The sequence below is a fragment of the Onychostruthus taczanowskii genome, unplaced genomic scaffold (genome assembly GCF_017590055.1).
Source record: "Onychostruthus taczanowskii isolate IOZ18803 unplaced genomic scaffold, ASM1759005v1 scaffold6, whole genome shotgun sequence".
Lineage (NCBI taxonomy): Eukaryota > Metazoa > Chordata > Aves > Passeriformes > Passeridae > Onychostruthus > Onychostruthus taczanowskii.
In genome coordinates, this window is record NW_024503679.1 from 11,414,087 (window position 1) to 11,429,154 (window position 15,068).

General features: G+C 47.5%; 1 protein-coding gene across 2 annotated transcripts in view; it reads left to right on the forward strand.

Moving 5' to 3' along the window:
- NTRK3 (neurotrophic receptor tyrosine kinase 3) overlaps positions 1-15,068 on the forward strand; it is a 203,381-nt gene that overhangs the window by 170,271 nt on the left and 18,042 nt on the right. The window contains exons 15-16 of one of the 2 annotated variants that reach the window (XM_041418936.1): positions 1,270-1,513; positions 12,233-12,307. In XM_041418936.1, coding sequence (XP_041274870.1) covers positions 1,270-1,513; positions 12,233-12,307 — 319 coding nt within the window. The remainder of the gene's footprint in view (positions 1-1,269; positions 1,514-12,232; positions 12,308-15,068) is intronic. The other variant, XM_041418937.1, reaches the window with a different exon arrangement.

Consider the following 15,068-nt stretch of genomic DNA (forward strand, 5'->3'; position numbering starts at 1 on the left):
GAAGATGGCTTTGAGGACAAGGGAGCTTAGACCCTGAAAAGAGGCACTCAAAATGCTGAAGGAAATGTCATATGGAAAGAGAGTTTGGGCTTTGTCAGGTAAGGTGTCTGCTGGTGGGGAATGGGGGCTGCAAGGGGGTCAGGAAGGGTTGATGATGCAGAGCTGCTTGGAATCCCTCAGCAAGCAGCAGTTTTCATAATGGAATAATTCACCCAGGCCACAGCAGGAGACAGTGACTCCCAGACACTGAAGGCCAGGGACCCTGGGAGTCTGTAAGACACTCAGATGAACTTTTCCTAGTTTAACTGCAGAAATTGGAAAAACAGTAAAATGTAAGAGGCTCACTTTAGACCGAGTTTCCTAGAGAAAAGCACAATAAATAAATTCCCCTTAGTGTTGTTAGACCTTTGTGTGCTTCCCACAGAACAGAGAGTTTTAGTGGCCTGAAACATTAACTGGTGTGGCAAGGGGAAGCGCCAGGATCAGCAGGTACCAGCTGGGTCAGTGGTGGCCTGTGCTGGTGTGGCTTCTCATGCCTCCCAGGGCCACCACGCTGGTGATGCCACAACAGACTCTGCTGTCTGCACCAGGGCAGGCTGCAGTGGTGCTGTTCTGCCTCAGAAAATACTGATAGAAAAGGTCTTGGCATGGGGAAATACAGGCATGGCCTTCCAGGGAGCATCCCTAGGAATGATGTGCACAGGAGTTTGCCTGCAGGTTGGGTGAGTGGCAAGGCTTGGGTGCTCCTGGCACAACCCCCCACTGCCTTGGGGTCTGCAGTGACCACGTCTGCTCACTAAGGGTGTCCATCACTTCCTCCTTTTCCTTTGGTTTCTGGTTTTCCAGCTTTTGTTTCCTGTCAGCAGCAGTTTTGAAGTAGAGGTAACAGCACGTTGCCATTGTAGACCCGCTCTGCAGTCTGCAATAAATAGTTGCCATTTGCTGTTAGCTCAAAGGCAACTGGCTTTGTCAGAAAACATGCAGAGTTCTGGTGTTCCCCTTCCTTTGAAGCAGCACCATATTCAGACTGTCGTGGGACAAAAAAGGAATTTCAGAAGAGGAAGCCAGAATGGTTATTTTTTCCCCAAAGCCTCAACCTCCTGTATTTTCTAAGCCTTTCTCTGTTCCTTTCCACTGGAGCTGTCTGTCCTCACAGTGCAGAGCTGGGGGCTGGTCCCCATCCAGCAAGAACAGTGCCTGTGTGGGATTCCTGTCTCCTGGTCACTTCTGAGAACCAACTCTGTGCTTTTTGCTTTTTCCTCCCTCTAGGGCACATGGCCCAGATGCTATGATCCTCGTGGATGGGCAGCCTCGACAAGCCAAAGGGGAGCTAGGGCTATCCCAGATGCTCCACATCGCTAGCCAGATCGCCTCTGGAATGGTGTACCTTGCCTCCCAGCACTTTGTCCACAGAGACCTGGCCACCAGGAACTGCTTGGTCGGAGCCAACCTGCTGGTGAAGATTGGAGACTTTGGGATGTCAAGAGATGTCTACAGCACTGATTACTACAGGGTAAGGCAGCTGCAGTGGCACGCTGATGTTCAGAGCAAAGGGAGATAGGAAATGTTACAGTAAATCAGTTTTTGGAGCCCTTGGGCTCACTTGCTTGGTTATCATCTCATTGAAACATGTGCACAGAAGTTGATCAGGCAATCCTAAACCACTGTACTTAATCCTGCTCAATCCTGGCCATGCTTGTAGTTCAGACACCCATGCAGATGCCTACACACAGACTCTGTGATACCCCAGCACACAGTCACATGCTTTTGGATGGCTCTGAAATCATTCCATCCTTACTGCCTATTTTTATTCCTTGTTTTTTGAAGACATTGACAAATTAAAGGTAATCCAGAGAGATGATAAATACTACAGGCTGTGACCTCTGGTGTTAGATTAAAGAAACTTAATACAGGAACCCAGAGAGAAGGCAACTGAAAGACTGACTGATAAGTGCATAAAATATGGGAGAGGAAATAATAGTCAATTTAGATTTGACCTCAGAACATTTTTTTTTCCAGCAGGGTCATAATTTAAACAATGGAATAATTTGCCAGGGGTAGGTTACTGAAAGCCTGTCATTAAAGAAGTTCAGGAAGCAACTAGACAAAAATGTTTGGGTTTAGCATAGAGGCTAATCCTGTACTCATCTCTGGGGAGAGACTCAATCAGCCAGGAGTGCCTTTCCAGCCTTTTCTCCTGTGATTTGTGCTCACACTGTTCCCTTGTCTTGCACACTCCCTCTGTACCTGTCTGCACTGTCCTGCCTGCCTGATGGCAGCGTCCCTGGGGGAACAGCATTTTTTCCTTCCCAGCTGCAGGAGAAATGTGATGTGAGAACTGTTTGGAGTACACTGGAGCAGGAGTTTGTCTCTGGACCATCCACCAGCAGGGAAGGGCTTCTCAGGCTAGGGAGCCATGGTTTCTAGCCTCATGCTTGCACAGGGGCTGATTTATTTCTGCTTACAATATATGTGTTTGGCATGGAGGATGTTTTCTCCCAGCTACCCAGAAAGGGATGGCTTATTGTCTTGATCAAATTCAGGAATTTTTCATGGTGTGAGGGCTGCCAAGTGCAGTTCCTGTGCCGGGGAGGAGGGAAAACGTGATCAGATTTGTGCTGAGATGTATCACCTCTCCCAGGCCAGAACACTGGAGTGCCACTGGGTTTAATTACCAGCGAGAGAACCAGTCTTCACTGTGCAGCAGAAAAGCCCATGCTGGGAAAAGGTCTCAGCGCAGTTACTGGGTAGTGATAAGGAAAGAGAGATGATGTGATCCCATAACTGCTGAAACTTCAGGAAGGAACGAGTAGGAAAGAGAAGAGCCCAGAGGAGGATGAGAAGCAGCACATGTGATTACTCAAGTTCTTGCCTGCCTTCTTCCCTTCAGCCCTGCTAATCCTGCCCCAACCACAGGCAGTGTCACACTGCTGGACACAATCCCAGCCAAGCTTGTGCTCCTGCAGCACCAAGAGCCCTCTGTGCAAAGGGAGAATTGCTGCTGTTGCCACAGCTGGGAGGGCTGAGATGATCTCCACAGGCCAGTTTATTGTTGTGGGATTTTTTGTCTTCTCTGTGGTGGTGTCCTGTAGCCCTCATCCTGTCTGTGCAAAGTGCTTTGCTGAGGACTGCTCCGTGCTGTCTCATGCAGTGTCCTAAGGCTCGTTATTGAACTTTTCTCTGCATACACAAATTGCCAAATGTTACTAAAGTAAAGAGTTATCACCTACTTACCAGAGCAAGAACTGAGTTTCAGACCATCACAGACTTTTGTTCTTGGTTGATTTTTCTTTCTTTGTTGTCACTTACATTCAGTATGTTTAAAACTTTTGATCATGAAGTTAATTCTCTGTTATCTCTGTTAAAGTCCAAAGCAGGTTTCTGGCAAAATAAGGTTCTGATTGCCCATATTTACACTGGTGGCATGAGGGGCAGAGGGTTTACATCACCTTCCCAAGGCCAAAGCAGGAACTGGTGACAGAGCTGGGAAGCCTCCCCAGGCCAGCAAAGAGCAGAATTCCAGGTGTCCTTCAGCCCTCCTCCAGCCACAGTCCAACCACACTCCTCCCAGAATACGAGCAAACAAGCTCAAGTGGGAGAACCAAACTGCTCCTTGCTCTCAGCTATGAAAGCTGGAGATTTGGCTGAAGAGCTGAACTTTCAGAGTCTTCAGTTCTGCCCCTGGTCACATCCGTGATCTGCCTGGTGACGTTTCCAAGTCTGTTTCCCAGTGTTTGTGCATGGCAGCTTTCCCCTTTAGACAGCTGCCATTGCCAGCACTGGGACCCAGAGCAAAGTTCTGCTTCAGTTGGTTCTAGAAAATCCTGCCTGGTGTGTCCAAGCTGCAGCCCTGGGAGAAGCTGTAATTTGTCATCTTATGGAAACACAGGGAGAAATCCCCCCCCACCCCCCAAGCTGACACCAAGTGACAGGACTGGAGATCTCTGCACTCTCTTCAGTCTGCTGGGACCCTCTGTTTGCTCCTGCCCAGGCCCTGCAAGCCTGGATAGCTGGGTATGTGGATGTATTACTGTGTTCCAGGCTGAGGATTAGTTCCTAGCCATTTCCTTTCTTTCCCATTTTTTTAATCTTTTAAGACAAAGAAAGTACACCATCTGGCTCCTGCATTTGTGGGATGCAAAATTACTTTAACAAAGGTGAACTGATTAATTTTCTGTTACACATTTGGGTACAGAAAACAAACATTTGCGTGACAAAAGCAGCAGAGAGGCTCGTTCCCCCTCTCTTCAAGCTCTCCATGCTCTGCCTGAAGACTGATGCATCCCTTTCCTCCTCCATCACAGAGGGATCCCATCAGCTGTTGCCTTTTAACCTCCTTTAGAGAAGACAGGATGGACAGAAAATGATTGTGGAGGTGGAAGTGGAGGGGGGAGGTGGAGCAGCATCTGAGTGGAGGAGAGTGGAGGAAAGTGGAGGAACTGGGGAGAAGTAGCCCAGCTTCTGTGAGAAGAGGGAAGGAGGGGCTGCTGAAGGAGCATTTCTGTGCTGTGTTGTGTAACGTGCTGTGCAATCTTTGGTGTGGGTCTCTGTGGGAAGGCGGGATGGAATATATCCACACTGGAGAGGAAAGGTTTGGGCGGATTTCATTTTCCTTGTTGTTTTCTCTAAAAAATGGTGTGAGTAGGCGATTTTTTTTAGGTATGACTCAGGACTGTGACAGCAGGTGGTGGGACGGTGCAGGTCAGGGACATTGTGCCTCAGCCAAGCTGAGGGTGGCATGGAGACTGCAGCAAGTGAGGCACAGGGTGCCTGCCCACTGCTCTCCTGGAGGATGTCTCGGTGGCTCGGGGGGACTGTCAGAGCTGGGGGCATCACCAGGGCTGAGATCAGAATCCCCAGCTGCTCTTTCACCCTGCACGCTGGGGTTTGGTTGCTCCAAGAGCCCTTCTGTGGCTCTGGACCCACTCAAGCTAGAGTAATACCAAAATAATTTTCCATTTTTCCCCCCAGATATGTCATTCAGCTCCAAAACAAAATCACGTGGCAGCTGTCCAGGGACAGGGCAGTATTTCTTCATCTTCAGACGAGAACACAGTCTTAAATTGTAGTCAAGACTCCTTAATAACTCCCAAGGTGATGTCCTGAGATGGGTGGGACATCAGCAGTGAAGTCACATGCCAAAGAGAGGAAGGATTTATGTAGACATTAAACCACATGAAGACATTCCTCTGTCCATATTTCCTCTGTCCTACTCTTCTGGCATCCTGCTCCAAATCCTGGGTTGGGCTTGACGCTTCTTAGGGATTTAGCTCCATCCTTTCACAGAGATCAGTCCTGAGTGTTCTCCTGGTCATTTCATCATGCAGAGCACACCTGCTTGTTGAATAAAAGACACATGCAGGGCTTGAAAAGGGCACTGAAATTTTTTGAAATTATTATTTTTTTTTTTATTTCTAACAATGCAGAGATAATCATAATGACAAAAATGCTCCCTGTTTCTGTGTCCTCACCACTCTGGAGCATTGCTTGGATTTGGGAGAAACAAGGTTTGCAGGAAGAAGCAATATCTTTTAATAGAACACACTATATTGTTGGAAGGTGGAGAAAGAATGAACTCTCTGAGTTCTTCTTTTTTATTGTTATTTTCTGTTGTATCAATTGGCTTAATAAAAGATTAATACCTCTTCCCATGGATCTTGCCTCTCACACCCTTAGACCATCAGAACCAAAACATTTCTGCTATGACTTTGGCCTCAGGTCAGAGTTCCTTAAAAAGTCTGGGATCCCTCCTCCTCTGAAGCATGAAGGTTTATTGTGTAAACAATTTATTTCTTCTCTTTCTTTAATATTGGCCAGCAAAACCTCCATATTCTTGATAATTTTTAGTACCCATTTAAGGTTGCTTTCTGATGACCATCTCCCATCTTGACCATCTCTTACTTTTCCTCTGCCATTCAAGATTGGCTTCTTTCTCGTGGATACAGCCAGTTATTTTTCCAGTGGAGTTTCCATGTGTGCAAAGACATCACTGAGATTTAGCAGCTGCCTGGGTCGTGCTCCTTTGGAGGCTCATCCAGCATGGTGGATAAGATAACAGACAAGCCCTGCATTGAAACTGGATTTAGTCTGACCCACAGTCTTCTCCATAGAGGGCTTCAAAATAATCACACCATCACTGGTGTGATGTTCCCAGCAGCTCTGAACTCTCTGCAGAGGGTCAGCTGTAGTCTCCCAGCTGCCTTTTTGTGCAGACTTGACAGAGCCCCTTGGAGCTCCTGTGGATCCCTCAGCTGCACAACAGCCACGGTCAGCCCCCTGCTGCTTTCTTTGTAGTTTTGCTGTGCAGCTCTTGCAGTGTGTGTGCAGCAGGAGAGGTGGATCCCAGCACAGGGGAACTGCTGCCCAGCCCTGTGAGCACCAGGATGGAGCCCTGTGATGAGTGTGCTGGGGCTCTGAGCCATCACCTGCTAGGGGAAATGCCAGCAGGCACAGGGGAGGGAAACTCCCTCTGAATTTCTAGCTGGGATGTGGCACTGCCTCACTTTGGGAGGGAAAATAAGCCGCCACTCTCAAGTTTTATGGTAGACCCAGTGTCTACCCAGTGTCTACCCAGACAGTGTCCCCAGGCTCAGCTCAGTGCTGATGGGTTTGGGGAGCAAGCTCAGTCCCTGGCCATTCCAGGTGTTGGGGGGGATCTCTTGCAGAAGGTACAATGTGTGTGTCATGTTCAGCTTCACAATCAGCACCATTCCCAGCACCTCAGTGCTGTGCAGATGCACCTGTGTACCAGCTTTTCCTCTTCTAGCCCTTCTCTGAGGAGGAAAATGTGACATGCTGCTCTCTCATCAGACATCCTTTCTGCTCAGGTTTTGGGAAGGTTTCATATCTATAAATGTATGTTCTACTAGGAAGAGGACTTAGAAGTGAAAAGTGTTTTAATTTTCTCCTTCTTAGCTGGGATTATGGAAATATATCTTGCTTTGCCAGACCTACAAGAGTAGGGGCAAAAAAGTCTCACAGTGACCTGGAGATGTGACTGATACAGGTGTGCCAGCCAAGCAGAGCCACAATCTTCCTGTGTGCAAGAGCCTGTGTTTGAAAGTATTACATGCAACATTTTTGTTTATGCCATGTATCCCATCACCCCAACCACTGATTTATTTCTTTCCTTGTTCTTATTGCCATCATTCCTCCTAGATGACATCCGTATGCCTCTTTAGGTGTGGTTGGCTCATGACATGGTGCCTCACAACTGCCCTGACTGGGGTTTTGGGGGCAGAGAAGCAAGGTTCCTCCTAAGCTGCAGTAGGGTTGGCGAGGGGAGGTGAGGGAATGGCTCAATGTGGGTGTGTGGGTGAAGTGTCTCTGTGCCTGTCCTGGTGTGCTCTGCGTGCAGGAAAAGTCAGTGTGATATTGAACGTGCTGGTCTTTGATATCTCTGTGGCTCCTATAAAAACCTCTGCAAATTGAATTTGTGGCACAGCTCCTTATCTCCTGAAAGGAAGATGTAACAGCATCATCTTGTGTTTTAGCCAGACATTTTCCCTCAACACTTCCCCATTTCTACACTGAGGGAAAAACAAATGTTGAGTCTTTTTCTTTTTTTTCTCCTGTTTGAAAGCTTAAGAGCCCTTCACACAAAGCAGCTCAAGTGCAGAAGAATTAATTGGGGAAATTAGGTTGTGCTGTATTCCTGGCATTTCCTCAGAAACGGTAATTGCCCTAATTCTCCACCCTGTCAAGACCTGCACCCGCACCCTGTTTTCTCCCTCCCCTTTTCCTCACTGTCTACCTGTTGTTCTCCTGCTTGAGTTGCTGTTTTCATGCTGTTGCCATTTATTTCATTCCAGTAATGAGAGGGATGTGGCAGGTGAAGAGCTCTCACAATCTGGTGACATCTTCTTTGAAGCACAGGCACAAAAGAGCAGTTTGTTTTTGGGAGATAAAAACTCCCTGTTCTGGTACTTGACCTCCACGCTCACCTCTTTTCCTGCTTGGGATATGTTGCTGCTGTCATTGCAAGTCATTTGGCTCAGAATTTTTGTTTAATACAGTCTCAATATTCACCTAAATACTGACCTCCAGCTAAATCCCTGTGTTCCCCCCAAACCCTCACATACCTACTGAGAGCTTATCAAACTTAGGATCTTTCAATCAAAGCTCAGCCCCATTTCCCAGGCATTTGAATTGAGGCTTTTGATTTCTCCCAAACATCAGGCTGAGATCCAGAGGGCTGGGAGTTCAAAGCCTTTCATTTTAGCTTCCTGATGGTTTTTAACCTTCCATTTGCAGAGGTCAAAGACGTAGCCAAACAGGGAGGAATTTTTTATTGTTCAGTATTTCCCAACCTAAAACACCTGAGAATGTCTATGACAAGTTTGGATTCAACAGAGACAATTCTTCCAGTCCATGTCCAGGACTTTGGCTGCTCTTAAAAGCTGTCCAGGCTGATCTCTGCTTTCCTGGGATCTGGGGAGAGTCCTGGGAGTAACCATGCTAGAGCCATCACTGTGGTTGTGACACCATCCCCAGAAGTTAGTGTCAGTTCAATTCAGAAAGCTGGGGCTGTTTCTCAATGCAGCCCAACTACCCAAGCCTGTCACCTCTGCTGTAAAAACTTGAAATAGCAAATTTCCTGCAGGGAAGTTCAGGAACACTTTCCTTCAAAGCAATTCCCTTTGCATAAAACTTTACTATGGAGGGCAGGACTCTGATACTTTCAGTGTTCCCTGGCTTCAGCCAACAGATCTAGAGAGGCAAGAGAAGCTACTTGTGATCTCTATCCATCCTTGAGTAGTTTTTACCCTCCCCCTGACTGTGAAACTGTTTTTCTTTCCCCTGTTTTAATTTGTTTTGTCCAAGTGTGGTTCCCAACACCTGCTAGAGGCTGCCTGCATGCAGTGTGCTCGCTTCCTTCTCCTGTCCCCACTTGGAACATCCCATTAGCCTGAAACCTGTGACAGACAAGGAAAAGAACTCAATGCCTCCTTTTAAGCAAGATAGACTCTCCCTTGGTGGAGATCCATCCACAGTGTGTTTCACTGTGGTGTCACCAGAAACAAGGAAGGATTTTGTACACAGTAGGTCAGATACGCACTGATGGTTCTGGGTTTTTTCAAGGTGGGTAAAAATTTAAACTGTATTTAAATTTAAACTGATTTAAACTGCAGCTAGAGCAGAAGAAGGTAGAGAACCTTATGCCAGCATATTATTCCAGCTTCCTGATTCCATCACAGGTGGACCAGAAAGAGTGTGGGTCATGAAGTGTTCATGCCTTGGGAGGAGCACTGCCCCTTACAGTCCAGCAAGACTGGAATGTGCAAATGTAAAACCATCCCCTCTCATCTTGTCTAGGTTGTTGAACTCATTTCCCCACTGCAGCCCAGCTGGGCACTGGCCTCCTCCTGCCTTCCCACCTGCAGAACCATGATCTCAGCTCTCCTTTAGCAGGGGTGCAGCCAAGAGATCTTTTGTGTGGTGACACATTGATCGAGAAGGGTGGGGAGCACCCCCAAACCCTGGTGTGATCAGCCAAGAAACTGGAGGCAGAGAAGTTATAAGCCAGTTTAGTGAGACCATGAATAAATTATGCTTTGCTTCATGGCAAACTGAAGGCCTCCCTGAAAAAATTAAAATGCAAGTATCTTCATCAACGTCCCTAATTAAGATGCTTGTATGGAAGCAAACCACTGCTTTTCTTTTTTCCTGCATGGTCAGAGTTTCTCCAGGCTTTCCCCTCCTGATCCCCCCAGTTTCATCGTCCTGCCTCTCCCAGCCCCAGCGAGCTCCTTCTCCCCCCCAGCTGGATGGAGAAAAGCCCTATTTGCAAGCAGCTTTAATACCCAGGCTGTTTAGGGCTGGGCTGTCAAAGAGAGCGTGCTCAATGTACAATCAAGGGGCAACGATGCACAAAATTGCACACACACACGAAATGGGAATCTTTTCTCAGTGCGTGTTGGGCTTTGAACGCTTAAGTGATTCCACCTCTCTCTTCCCCATCCAATTATGTGGGCGACACATGATAAGATTGCTAAAGGCATTAGTGAGGGAAATCTTTATACTGCCTAATCAATAGTGTTCTGCTCAGCAGAAGGCATCTCCCCACTCTAGCCTCAGCCTTGCTCCTGTTTGCCTTCTGAAAACACCTGAAGTTCACCTCCTCTCTTTTTGAGCTGTGGAGACCAAGAGTTAAAGCAGCAGTGTATCTGTTGAGAATGGTTGTAGTTAAAGAGTTTCTTTCTGGCTTTAAAAAAACCCAATGAAACAAAACAAAAAACCAAATAAATATATAGAGAACCCTGCCAAACTCACATGTCAGGGTTTTTGGAAATGTTTGCTGTGTAGGCCAGAGGGACCTTCTGCCCCTTTCTGTTGTATGGTCCTTACAGGAACGGCCAAAAACCTTATAAGCAAAGGAACTGGATGATAATTTTTCTGAGCATCACTGAGGCAAGACGCCAGATTTTATGGGCCACTAGACAGATCCAATATAGCAAATCCTCTGTTCCACTGTGGATTCTGAGACCAAATTATCAATTAATGTGAAGCATTAAAAAATCCAAATCCCTTTTAGTTCCCTGCAGTCATTAGTGACAAGATACAATATCTATAGCTCAAATGCTTTGCCAGCATCCCCTGGCAGCAAGGCAGAAACTTCACTCCTATTTTTTCCAACATATATAAAAAAACATATGAGATCAGTGGTTTTTACACTCAAATTCAGCTGCCTCTACGTATTTACTTCGATGGAGAAATAAATCAGGTTTGGGTTACTCTCCGGGTTAGTTATTTGTTATTGGAATAAATGCATGGTAATAGATCTGACAGAGGGAGATGTTTCCCTTTCAGCTCTGTGTTTGAGGTAGAATTTGCTTTGTTCTGCACTATATTATATTGATGTTTTTCCCCCGCTGCTGGATGACTTCATTTGCTCTACTTCTTTCCAACATCCGTGCCTCTGCCACAGCTGGCTTTAAGATGCAGTTTTATGCACAGACTTCTCTTTTGTTTTCCCCCAACTGTAACGCAGAGGCAATTTAAACAACCATCATGAAACAATTTTCTAAGCCTTTCCTCCCCACAATTCCTACCTCAACTTTTTGGGAAGGGAGGTGAGTCAGTCATCCAATGGGCAATTCCCCAAGCAGAAAGAGCTGTCACCTCCATTCAGTAGCTCAGTTTCCACTGCTGATGCAGGGTGGGCAGGTGCCCAGGGCAATACCAGCTGGACAGACCCTGAGGCCATATTTTGGGTATTCCCCAGGCAGTTCTCAGCCTGAGTTCCTCAGTAACACAGACAGAAGTGTACCCCCAAACCACTGTGTTCACCAACTGCCTTTCCATCTTGGGATTTTGTCCTAGTGGGAACACAAACATCTCACTGGAAAGTCAGCAGACTTTATGCCTCTCATTCACTCCTAATGTGCTCACTGAGATCCCTACCCCTTTTCCTCTTTCCTATTTCTCCAAATCTTTCCTACTTTGCTGCAGAGGAAAATGTAGTGCTGTATTTCCTGCCCCAGAATTTTATTTCCCCTGTCCCTTTCTAAACTTCAGTTTTCTGATGGCTGGCAGGTTTGTGGGTGATTTGAAGCTGTAGGATCAGCTATTTTCTTCCCCAACCTGTGACAGTACTGATGGGACAAAGACTTTTGGGCCAGCATAGGGTGATGTGTGAGGTGGTTTTCTGGGAGATTTGGCCAACAATACCCTTAACTCTGGCTGGCCTGAGCTTGTTCAGTGAAGATATCAGGCCTGGGCCTTATTCTGCTGGCAGAGGCAGATGAGTCCCTGCACCATGCTCAGGAGGGCTGGCAGTGGGCAAGAAGCAGGATGTTGAAGTACCAGATACAGAGCAAGTGCTCAGGCATCCTAAAATTTCTCTTGTCTGGAGAAGAATTTTAGGTTCCTCAGGGGATGACACTCTGTGTGACCGTTCTACACGGCCTCACAGTCCAAGGAGAAGTCTCAGGAGGCTGAGTGCCCTTGACTCTTTCCCAGCTCACCCTCTCTGTGCACTGGTGCAGGTGACCATGTGGGGTGCGAGGTGGTGGCCACAGGGGCCAGGAGGTCTCACCTGCGCCACGCCCTCACAGCAAAGGTTGAGTAGTGTTGGGATTTTGCAGCCAGCAAAAGACTTTTTGTTCAGTTAAAGACACACCCTTTCCCTTCTTGTCCCCTTGCTTCATCCCCCCCATCCCTCCCTCCCTCTCTCACCCTTCCCTTCTCTTTTGTTTGTCTCCTTCCCTTGTTCTCACCCATTCACTGTCAGGAAGGGCCGCGTCTGAAGGGCCAGCTCAGCACAGCGTGGCAGCGACAGAGACTGGCACCATCGGCAGCTGCAACAGTGAGTGGATCCCAAACCCTGGAAGTGTGGGACTGGTGCTGCTTGGGCATGAAATGACACGTGGGGCTTTGGGAATAGCTCGGGTCTTGTGTGTTTGGCAGTGAAGGGGCTCTGTCTGTGATGGGAACTGCACACGTGTCTACTGTAGCCGCTCTCTGGGGCTCCTCTGGATGGTGAGATGATATGGAATGAATGCAGAAGTCCTCAGTGCCACCTTCCTCTGTGGGTGGCTAGGCTGTGTCTGCACTAGTGGACAGTGTGGGCTGTCCTTGGCCTGGGATGGCAGCAAGTCCAGCATGGTTTGTCTCTGTGCAGCTAAACTACCCCATGCCTCCAAGCAGGGTGGCATTACTACTCTCTGGGACCATCCCTGACCTGTGTTATCCTCTCAAGAGCTGCTTGGACAGTCACACTGGCACGGGCCAGACCATTTGGGTGGTTGGATTGTCACATGCCAGCCCTGACAACTTTTGTGTGCTGGTCTGGACACACTCTGGGTGTCTGACCGGGTGTCTGCAGCTGGGATTGAGTGGATGCACCCAACACTTCCCACTGCTGCTCCCACCCCTTGGCCAGAGGAGGGGCAGTGAGGGGTTGCTGTGAGTTTGAAGCTCTGACAGAGCAAAGGAGTTTGGTTCTGCCAAGGGTGTGGCTGATGGGAGCCATGTGAGCTGTGTGAACCTGCTGAGGGTTTGTGACAGCTCTCTTCACCCTGCCCTTCTCCATGGAGCAAAGCCAGGATCCCGTGGTGCTCTCTGCAGGATCCTCAGCTCAGTGTTCCCTCCAGGCTGCAGAGCTGCTGAGGCTGAGCTGCAGGAGCCTGAGGCAGGAGCAACATCCAACTTGGTTGTCCTGTGGGATTTTTCTACTGGCACACAAGGAAATGCTCTGTTGATCCAGAAAGTTAGGGAGTCTTTGCTTGAGTCTGTTTTGGAAGTGGATGGAGCTAAGCCACCCTAAGACACTGAACAGAGCAGTTATGACCCTTTGTAGTTTAAGGCAGGAAAGTGATGGCTTCCACACTTTATTTCCCAATAATTTCCCTGTGCCAGCAGCCCCAGAGATGGGCACAAATATTTGCAAAATAGGCATGCCTGGGATAAATCACCTGGGTCCAGTTACCCCAGCCTCCCTGTGGCACTGTGAGGGGAGCTGTTTGCTCCTGGCCAGGCAATGCAGGATGAGTGTCAGGACCCCTCCTCCTGCTCCAGAGAATGCCTACAGCAGCTGAGTGAATCTTGCAAATCCTTTCTGGGGTCTGTGACAGAGTAGGCTCTGGCACTTCCTGACTGTTGCCAGAACCAAATGGGAGTGTGAGTTTAGATATTGCTGATTTTGCAGAGGATATGTCAGCAGATAAGAAGATTTGCCACTGAAAGGTGATTTTGTTACGGTTATGCCTTTCTGAGCCAAAATTGAATTGTGGGGTGTGGATGGGAATTTAGTTCTAAGCACTGATGTAATTTTGTATCCTTGGCCCTGAAGGCAGTTTAAAAAAATTATTTTCCCCTGTGCCCTGACAGTATTTTGCTGCCTTTGAATCATGTCCTTATGACAGAACAGATACTGAGGTTGACCTTTGCAATGTGACATAATAATATGTGAGTTCTTTATAGCTCTTTTCATTCAAAATGCTTGGCATGCTATGGATCTGATCTTGCAATCACTTGCCACTGGGCCTAGCACTCACTGCTCCAAGCAATCCCTGGGGAAGCCAGAAGAGCACAGAAGTGCTACACCTGGTATTACTTGCAGGATCAGGCCCTGGAGAAATGTAGCACATATGTGAATAACCACATTTTGGAGAGGCTTAATCTCTCGTTTATCATTTTTATTCACTATCAGAATGCCCAGCACACACATGACAGCCTCCCCTTGGCTACAGTGTCATGGCAGGTGATGCTGGGGCAGTATTCATAGCTATTATCTACTACCCTCTTGGGTTTTTTTTTGTTTGTTTTTTTTTTTTTTTTTAATTATTTTTTTCAGCTCTAAAAGGCTGTTAATTAATTAACTTTAGCTTCTTCTGAACCATTTGATCCTGCAGAAATCACAGCATTTTATCTTACTAGCAAATAAGAATTAAATAATTAAAACTACTAGGGAAAAAAAGAACGTTATCTCTTTCCCTGGGCATAATTTCTGAAAAAAGCTTGCCCTGTACCTTCAAAAACCTCAAGCTCAGCCCCCAGGGCTTGACAAAGGGTGGGAATCCCAGATCAGTGAATGCTTGGGCTGAAAACTGCTTTGTGCTCTGCTATGGCTGTTTTGAAAGGGAAGGCAGAGCCAGGTGCAGGGAGAAGAGTCCAGCAGTGAGATCCCAGACCTGCACTGTGCTGCAGGTTCCTTCCCTGCTGCTGATGTCCTCTGCCACCATAGGAAATTCCATTGGTTCTCCTGTGCCTTCTTGCCATTGGTTAAGGGATATCCCTGTTCATGCTCACCAAGGAGATCCACATGAAAATAAGATTGCAAGGGACACAGTCATTACAGCATTGGGAAACAGGTAAGTACTGTAGGAATATGTAGGGAGTCTGTGAGCTGAGACATTTGAGGTATTGGTTCGCAGAGAGTGAATTTTGGGAGTCTTCAGTGGCTGGAAAATGCAAAGAAGGAAGCAGGTAGGATCCTTGCACCCACCTCTGCTTGGTTTGCTCTAGATCAGTAGAACCAGGGAAGATAACTGCTCCTCCTCTTGTTGATGAGATTTGGTTAAATCTGGGGACAGGGACCCACTAACCATCACCAGGTTTGTGGGTCA